Source organism: Micromesistius poutassou (genome assembly GCF_964030765.1).
Source record: "Micromesistius poutassou genome assembly, contig: SCAFFOLD_5945, whole genome shotgun sequence".
Taxonomy (NCBI): domain Eukaryota; kingdom Metazoa; phylum Chordata; class Actinopteri; order Gadiformes; family Gadidae; genus Micromesistius; species Micromesistius poutassou.
Window position 1 is genome coordinate 3,330 of NW_028177847.1, and position 9,800 is coordinate 13,129.

General features: G+C 50.2%; 1 protein-coding gene across 1 annotated transcript; it reads right to left on the reverse strand.

Moving 5' to 3' along the window:
• Nucleotides 1-1,612: 1,612 nt before the first annotated feature.
• On the reverse strand, nt 1,613-9,521 carry LOC311374995 (uncharacterized protein; the record flags this gene model as incomplete). Its single annotated transcript, XM_084490712.1, has 8 exons — nt 1,613-2,656; nt 3,245-3,336; nt 4,090-4,302; nt 5,614-5,859; nt 7,891-8,274; nt 8,885-8,931; nt 9,282-9,371; nt 9,445-9,521. 8 exons carry the CDS (start codon nt 9,519-9,521, stop codon nt 2,627-2,629), a joined length of 1,179 nt encoding a protein of 392 aa, XP_084346838.1. The 3' UTR covers nt 1,613-2,626.
• Nucleotides 9,522-9,800: the final 279 nt, after the last annotated feature.

Here is a 9,800-nt window from a genome sequence, read left to right on the forward strand (position 1 = left end):
TTGTTTTTCAAGACGCAATAAAATAAAATGAAATTCGCCATGTTCCACTTACAACGTTCCTTTTAATTCTACGGAGTTTAGCGGTGAAAATATATGAAATATATCACACAGCACACGGTTATAGCTTGTTGGAGCGACCAAACTTGATTTGCGAAGTGCTTCAGCTACCGAGCTAAACCTGGCTAAACTGCGCCCTCTGGCGCCCATTTCATTAAATTAATATTATATTATATATGATTTTAAAATATTAATTAAATAAACAAATGGGAGACAGGGGTCGCAGTTTGTCTACAGTCATAACCATTGTATACCGCACATTAACTTTCTTAATTTCTTTCTTAAATTTAAAGAAATACATAGTCTAGCGGCTAGCCTATACATTTAATTTCGCTGTCCTGATGTCACCCTATAGCTGTAGCTCGACCCGAGCAACAGTCATGTTGTTCAAAGAAATATTGGTCTGCACAAATTAAATTTGCCTTCAGTCTCGAGTCGCTACAGACATTAAAATGTTCATGCCACTTTAAAAACAAACCCGTTTTCTTTCATTCAAGATTAAACATGATTATAAAACGGGTGGCTTAAATCAAGCGATCTGATTGGTTCCCAACTGTTGTTCCCGTTCAGTATCACTCCGCGCCTAACTTGAACTGTTGTTTCTTTATATATAAAAGCAATAGCGTAGTTCACTGTCTGAAGCCTAAAAATATGTTGATTGCTGGAGAGGGTGGAAGGGAGGATGCACTGGAGGCGTTGGTCTACTGTAGAACAAGACCATAGTCCATTTAGCAGCAGCAACGCACGAACACAGGGTGAAACCGTTGCCAATGCTACATAGAGGTCCCATACTTTTATTTACCATTACATGCAATTTCAAAATCGTTACCGACGTCATTACAGATGGGAGTGTGGTTTTAAAATGGGGAGCTTTAATCTGCATGGAACAAAAGTCTTGTCACGACTGACCTGTGAAGGAGTGAACTTGGAACATGCAAATGCGCTCGCTTTCAATTAGTAACACCTTCACACACTTCAATGAAAGGAGTTAAACAGGCTCCAAGAACAAAGGTTGAAGGTCATTTAAAGTTCCTTTAAATGTAAATAATAGTTTTAAGGCGAAGACGGTTAAGCAGAAGCAGCATGTTTTGATGAGCGAGCAACTTACGACCACAGTCTCGTCAAGGAAAACCACATTTTTATAGTTGGAAACCAGAACGACCTATTCATGAGCAATAACCACAGGCCAGGGGTGGAAGGAAGTACGATCACCCAATTAGATCCAACCGGAAGGTTGGTAGTTCGTTCCCCGCCTCGTTGATGTCAGCTAATCTTAATTTCTCCCGATGCCTTGCATGGTTGACTCTGCCGTGTATATGTGTGTGTATGCAATACTGGGATGGATGTTTCCGGCACATATAGTGCATGAATAGTAACAAGTCACTTTGGATAAAAGTGGATAAAAACTCCTCAAGTACAACTGTTCCAGTACAGAGTGCATAGTGATCAATAATAATCACATTTAAAGCACTGTAAACATGAAAAGTAATTTGGACCGTAAACAGTAATTTCAATGAACATTTTTATTTGTCATCACATGGGTTGCAACCCATGGCAAAAGGTAAATTCAGAATTTTGCATCAGAGCCTCACAGGAATACAGTGTTTAAAAAGTGTCCAACCCTAACCAGTGACGATAATGCTCTTTCAAGAAAAGCAAACCAAGATTGACAGCAAGTGAATATTAAGATTATGTCATTCATCCCACGATGCAATCTCAAAGTGAAAATGTGTTCCATCACACGCGATGATGTACATGACACAGGGGTGATAAAGGACGGTGAAGCGAGAGAAAGGTGTAAACTTTACACATAGGGTGCTTTCAACACGTTAAGACCAATTTTCTGTGATTGCCTTTGCTCTCCAACTCATTTTTCATTTTTCAGTCAAAAACTGATATTACATCCAAAACAAAAAAAATAACGACAACAGACTACAAATTAATTATTAGTGAAAGTTAAGTAAGTGAACTGATAAATCTATTACACAATTAACGACAGATCATATACCCTCATATTTAAAAAAAAGGCCCCTTCTTTCACCACCAGGGGTCATGTTGACGAGCCTTCACTAGCCACTTAATGTGCAAGGTTTCCATCTGGCTGGAAGCAGCGGAGTGGCGGACCGGATCCAGCGGATTGGAGTCGAAAAACCGTCCGTCTGGGCGGACACGCCACAAAGTGACAGATTGTGAAAAGGGCTTCAAAACGGCTCATCAACCTCACGCCTGGTGGTACAACAAGGTCCCTTTAAGGGCAACAGCTAAATCCTTTACCCAGAGTATCCAGCACAGCATGTACACACCGGGGGGGGGGGAGGGAGGGAGGGAGGGAGGAGGGGGGAGGGGGGGGGGGGAACCCTTTACAGAAACACCGGGTGTCCGAATAAGGCCGATGCATTCCACGGACGGGGGTCTTATCAAGACTCTGCTGCAATGCCCTGACGTCACGATGCGTCAAGCTGTGACATCATCAAGGCCCGGCTTGGGGCACCTCGGACGACGTCCCTGGACGTGAACAATGTGTTGCTCAGAGAGGACGAGGGCACGATGTAATGCGCGGCGACATTCCTCACAGGGCGCCGTGGCCATCGCAGCGATCCTGAAGAACAACAAAAGGAGTTCAGATCTTTGGTTGACACGCTGTTTTGTTTGCGGCGCCCGTCGAGAAGCGCTCGTCTAAACAACTTCACACACATACTGGACCGCGCTGCACTTCCTTGGGTCCGCGGCAGTACACCCGCCAAGTGTGAAGTCTGTCGGAGGAACAGTCGTCGGGGGAAATCGAAGGACAGACGTACGGAGCCTCCACTAATTATTGCTTTATTTACATTATATTTAGCAGGTTTGTATGGAAAAGTGTGTATGAGGGCCGAGAACAATACAAAGCATCACTAACTACTACAAAAAAGGCATCCAAGAGTTCTTAAAGGGGGGGGGGGGGGGGAATAGCTCTCAAATGTACCAAGCTATGAACTAGTCAACAATTATTGCATTTCTTCAAACCAAAGAAGTAGTGTGGAACAATTACCAACCCCCCCCCCCCCCCCACTGTAATGTCCTCATTAAGCAGTAGCCCACGCCTGCACTCATGGTCCAGAGTAACTTGGGACTAGTGGGACCAGTGAGCGCCGTAGGTAGGACTCCTCAGGCCTGGAGCAGGGAGCCACTCATCTTGACGCAGACCTACCCAGGCGTTCTCCCACCGCTTGAGCAGGTGCTCGTGCTCAGTCAGCGCTCCTCTCCACTGGGTCAGGTCTCTGGCGGGGACGCTCTCCTGGTCTGTGAAGCAGGCGACCAGAAGGAGACACACAACTCACGTTAACTGCATAACCACAACTCCCCCCAAACCCATCGCCGGTTTTGAGAGAGGGTCATGTTTGTAAATTGTAGCGTTATCTTTTCCGTGCTCTTACTTCATATGAGCTGTGTTTACGACAGTAACGTCGCAGGAGCGACAAGAATAACGCCTCATACCCACTGTACACGTCGGTCGACGGAAGAGAGTGGGCGTGTCCGACGCATGGGGTAAAACACGATCTGCGTATAAAGCGATCTGATTGGCCAACGGATCCGTCGCTGCCTGAAAAGTTAAACTTTTCTCAACTTTTGGACGCAAGAGACGGAGACCGATTTGACGGACGGACCCACAATGCATTTCGGGAGCGTCCCATGTAAAGTCAATGAGATCCGTCGACGGACGTGTACAGTGGGTACGAGGCGTAAGTACAGGACAAGAACAACATTAAGGGGATTAATTGAGGCGTTGTTTCTTTTAAAGAATAATCTGACAGAGCAATATCCGAAAAGCAACGAATATCCTTCTCATCTGTAGCTTTTCCCTCTCTTCCCGTTAATCCCATATACCTGAACGTCCCGCCCCCTCTCTCTCTTTTCACGGCTAGTCTCGTAACACAACGTCCTGCCCCCTCTCTCTCTCTCACCAATCACGCCGATTCTGAGCAACCTGTTCCCAGTAGTCCCGTAGGTACACTCGACGACCATTGGTCAGCACACGAGGACGCCTCTCCTAACCTCCAATGGGAAGGCGGAGCTCCACCTCGGACATGTCGCTGCCGGCGCCCGCCTCGGCCACACAGCTGTAGTAGGCGTCCTTGATCAGAGGCCCCGCCTTCAGCCAGCTGCTCACCAGCACCTCGCTCTGCCCCAGCTGCAGCCGGTACTCCATGATGGGCGTGTCCATAGTGTGTCCGTTGATCAGCCAATGGACGCGCGTGTCGCTCGGGCCTGTGATTAGACGCGATTGGACGAGCCATGACTCGAAAAAAACTAAAAACTAAAAACACAACCACAGAAAATATAGAAGATTGTGGAGTTGAATGGGACATGCGTGGAGATGCAATACTTGCCTTAGCTGGGTCCTTGGTGGTTTATGTTGGTTTGAACACACACTGCACTGCTTTGTTAACGGGAGCCGTCAGGATTAGATCATGCATGAGGTCAGTTTCTGGTCGGTGGTTTGAAGGGGTTGAGTAGAGTATTTACAGTACCAACGCAAGACCCCAGCCAATTAGAATCTGATTCAAGACGAATGCGATGCATTTCTCTGCCCGCATGAGTGGAATTACCCAGGCTTTTAACCCTTGTTGCGCGCTACTATTTTCAAAAGGATTAACCACAAAGGTTAGTTTGATTACACAGGCAGCAGCATCTGTTGTAAATGGCAGATTATTATCACACTGCTGTTTGGTTGACTCAAATTGATCCCACCTGATGTAACTTCTCGTGCTAACTTGTTTTGCCGTTCAAACCATCCCAAGTAAAGCCTGGCTGTCATTGAAGTGTTGTGGTTAAAGACCATTTAGAATATTTTTAATTTAGCCTAAGACACAAATAAATACAAATAAATTTGATTGGACCGATTTTAAACTGAAAGACAAAGTCAAGTATTGGAAAACATTTGAATGTAACATTTATTCAAATCCCCTACAGCAGTATTCAAGATTTACGAGAATCTATGTACATATTTAAAAGTATTATTTTCTCCATATATACAAATATATTTACACTTGTTTACAGGCACAAAGTTCTGGGTAAAGTGTTGAACAAAATATAACTATTCTTGAACATTAAAAAAAAAAAAAAAGCAATCCAGAAAAGTCCACTTCAAATGTCCCAAGACTCTCCAGCCACAAAACAACAAGCAGGACTCGCAAGTTAGTATCAAACCAAGACTGCAAACCAGAACAGTGGGACGCTAACAGTATACACGATGATTTACAGCCTATTCTTGAGTACATTGACACATCTGACCCTGGTTTAGGTTTTATGTTGCACGGGTGTGCACGCACGCACGCACGCACACACACACACGCGCACGCGCACACACACACAGAGAGAGAGAGTTGGCAATGTAGAAGGAAAATGCCATGCAAGAAAAAGAGGATAGAAGTTATTAGAAAAATAAATGTGGGGAGAGGGGGGGGCTGCCAGGGCATCAACCTGCAAACACGTTCCTCTGGGATGCAGTTAAGGGCTAGAGCCGGCTCGGGCAGTGGGGGGGGGGGTCAAAGGTCAGAGGTCACAAGCACCACTCACCCAGGGCCAGGCAGAAAAGCAGGAAGGCCTCCTGGGCGTGGAGCCCCCAGGCCTGGTCCTTCAGCAGCGGGGGCAGCAGCCTCACCTCCGCCTCCCCGCCTCCCGCCACGCCCACGCTGGGCTCGGAGGGGGAGGAGGAGGAGGAAGTGGAGGAGGAGGTGGAGGTGGAGGAGGTGGAGGAAAGGACAGAGCGAGAGCTACCTTCAGAAGACAGGGCGGCGGAGGAGGAGGAAGAGGTGGCCAGGGCTGTGAGGGAAGAAAGAGGAATGGGGACGGGGGGGGGGGTGATGGAGACGGAGGAGAGAGGAGTGAGGAGAAGAGGAAGAAGAAGAGGAGGGGACGTGCGAAACGAAGGGGAAACACGGGGGAATGAGAGGTGAAACTCTAGCGGAATAGGAGATGCAGTGAAATAGGAGATGCGGTGATTTGAGTCGTGCATCAGTGGAAGTATCCATTAAATAATAGCTCTCTGGAAAATACTCTAATACTTAAAGCTCGATTAAATTAATAAGAACAAAAATACAAAAAAATAAGATAAGATTGTATCCCAGGCTCATATTTCAGGAAGAAAAAAAAAAAAGGAGAGGCGTTACTTAATCAAGCAATATGGTCTTAAATTAGACGCGTTATGTATGGTTATTGTCACACCATACTGGGGAATGGGACTAGTAGAAGTTAATATGGCACAGCACAATGACAGCGGAACGTCCTTCTTCAGCATGTCAGACTTCACATGTCGGTGACTTTCTCAAAGTGGTTCCAATCCTCTTTTTGTTTTTCGCATTTTCCGGTCAAAATGTCCCCCCCGTCCGTAATGTTGGGATCGCCCCTAGGTTCACGCACACGCACACGTCCAAGAGTTTAAATCCTTCCCACGCAGTTTTCCTCTATTCGGTTGTGTTCTCCCGTGTTCTGGCATTCTCCGTCGGTATCGCCGATCGCTGCGGTCCACAGACATCGTGCTCAAAAGGTGACGACATTCAAGAAAGAAAACGCCGGTACAATCCCCCCCCCCCCCCCCCCCCCCGTACCCCCCAAAGCCACACAGATCGCACTGAGGGGGGTTTTGAAAAACACGGCGTTCCCCCAAATATCTGGTAGGATCTACATAAGTTTACAAAAGTATCAAGACGCGTGCCCCAACACTGTACAAAGTTAACATGGGTCCAATCTGGTCAACATTAATTTAACTTACCAATTTGGTAAACAAATGTTTCCAATTTGGAATTTAACAAAAAATCTTTTTATCGCTGGACGTTCGTCGGTCGTTGGATGTCGGATAGCGTTGGTTCTATCGGAGAGTTGAGGGGGGGGGAATCTGCCACCATGGGCGTCGGCCACATTTTCACATTTCACAACCCTACCCCGAAAGGAGGCAGCTCGTAGAGTTGGACGCTCGATAAACACGTTCTGTGCTCGGCTGTGCTCGGGGGGGGGAGAAAGTAAAAACAAAACAAAAATAAAACCAGACTGTCCCGCTAGCAGCTCGGCTCGTCCGCGTCGGCAAACTCGATGTGCTGCGAGTCCGAGTCCACGTCGAAGGGCTTCTCGCTGGAGGGGCTGTCGCTGCCGCCGCCGCCGCCGAATCCAAACCCGTGCGACGGGACCTTCCCGTTGCCGCAGTCGGGCTCCGTCTCGTAGCCCGTGTCGCGGAGCGCACGCAGCTGGCTCTGGGGCGGTGTCGGTGGCGGTGGTGTTGGCCGTGTTGGTGGTCGGGGTCGGGGGTGGGAGTCTGGCTACCGCCGCCGCCGCCGTTCTGCTGGGCGGCGGGCCGCTGCGCCAGCTTCAGCTTCTCGGCCGCCGACGCCGGCGCCGGCGGCTCCATGAGGCCCCCCTCGCAGGGCGCGGTACTCGGGCCGCAGCGGCGACTTGTGGCCGCCCACCAGCGCCGCCCGCAGCCGCAGGCACGGCGCCGGCAGGTAGCGCATGTAGCAGTTGTAGGCCAGCGCCGCCAGGAACAGGAAGAAGAAGAGCAGGAAGAGGCAGAGGAGCGCCGCCCGCGTTGCCCCGCTGCAGGTACTGCGCCGAGGGGTCCCACTCCTCCGGGGGGGGGGAGCCCCTGGGGGCCGGGGCGGAGGACGGCGCCGGCGTCGGCGTGGGCGTGGTGCGGGGGGGCGCCGCGGCTGCTGCAGGCGCGGGCGTGCTGCCGCCGCCGCCGCCGCCGGGGGGGGGCGGGGTTAGTGGGGAGTCGGTGCGGGGCTGCGGGGGGCGGCGGCGGCAGCGGCGGGGAGAGGTGCGCCGGCGTTAGCGGGGAGGGCCCCGGCGTGTTTGCGTTACCTTCGGGGATCGCCTCGCCGGGCGGCGGCGGCGGCGAGGAGGAGCCGCGGCGGCCGAGCCCCGGGTCCTTGCGGGGCCCCCGGGGGCCCGGCGGGGCGGCCAGCGCCAGGGCGTAGGCGGCCACCTGCCGGCTGAAGTTCTTGCCGGCGGCCGGCGCCCACTCCAGGGACCAGCACTCGTAGCGGCCCTGGTCCTCGGGGCCCACGCTGTAGATGAGCAGGCCGCCCTCGCCCACGAAGTGGAAGCGCGACGCCTCGGTGAGCGCCGAGCCGTTGAGCCGCCAGGCGACCAGCGCCAGGTTGGAGGGCGGCGGGCACGGCAGCTCCGCCGAGCTGCCCGGACGCACCACCACGCGCCGGTAGTCCCGCGGGGAGAGGGGCGCCACTGGGGGGGAAGGGGGGGGGGGGGGGAGAGCGGTGATGTTATGTTATTCTTCTTTAAATGTGATTGCATGTCTCTTTATGGGATCGCTGCCCATGTGAAGCATTTACATTCAGTGTACATTTAGGGTGTTTAGCAGACGCGTCGGGAACAGTTAGGGTTCATTTGTGTTTTACTGTTTTAAAACCGTGTGTTATTGTTTTTATACTTTACTACTACTTTATATACTACAGATGTAAAATAGCTCACTCTGGCACTGTTAATGAACTGTGCATTGTCCCTGTCAAATAAGCAAATAAATAAATGTATTTATTATATTTATTTATCATTTATCAGGGACACCTCAACACACTAGCCAATGGCAGCTAATGACATCGAGTGTGAAGAATGCCATTTTGAAAGCATTGCCTTATTAGTGAGGAATCCTGCTTCATGAGGAAACCAAGAAAGTGTTCCACTATCATTTGATATGAGAGCACGTTAACTAGCGACCGGGGAGTCGTACCATCATCCAGCCAAGAGCAGAATGTTTGACTGTTCTCGTGATGAGGTCACGTGTCGGGAATGTTTGGTTGTTGTATCGTGTGCGTCCAGTCATGCGTCTTTATCTTACCTGCGGGACAGGAATCTGCGTCACCTTTTAAACTCTGGATCAGACCCCTGGAACGACAAACAGGTCGGTGTGCTTAAAAGGTCACTAGGGAGGAGCACGGGACGACTAGAGACGATAAATAAACCGGTTACCAAGAAACAAGAAACGACATGGAACACCTTTGAGTACAAATCAAACGATACTGTAAAGAAATGTTCTTTAAAGAAATGTTAATATTTGAATAATACTCAAAAACATCGGATACCAGATTGTTATTATTAGCTTTTGGTCATGTTCAGGCGTTCAATAAAGCTTATACATTGAAAATGACTGAAATGCATCAGATTTCACTGCAGATACGTTTCCCCCCGTGTCTCCAGCGTAACGTAAACGTCTCTTGACGAAGGTGCAGACTCACTTCTGCGTCGGCGGCGGGGCGGTCGAGTATATTGACGCAGGACGAAGAGGGAGGGTCCCAGGCACAGTAGGGGTCCCGGGCCAGCACACACTGGTCACATGACGGGTACTTCCCACAGAAGGAGGTCGGGGATTGGACCACGCCGGAGTCGGAGCCGGCGTACAGGGAGCGGGTCTGTGGAGGGTTCACGTCCACGTTGGTATTAACTATGTTGTGTAACACAGACTGCCTCTGCAGCATTGCCGCGTGTGCGTGTGCGTGTGCGTGTGTGTGTGTGTGTGTGTGTGTGTGTGTGTGTGTTTCCGCCAAAGGGGTCGCCAAAGAGAACAAAAACAAGAACTTCAAGACTGCCACTTAAAGGACAATTCCGGTATTTTGAACATTGAGACGCCTTTCTGTTTTGTCTAGGATAAAATAGAGTGGTTGACACACGACTATTGGTCCTGTCTCGGGTGCACGGCTCATTTAGAATCGCCCCTGCCCGCTTCAGAATGGCTGTCTACGGGCATTCACAAACCT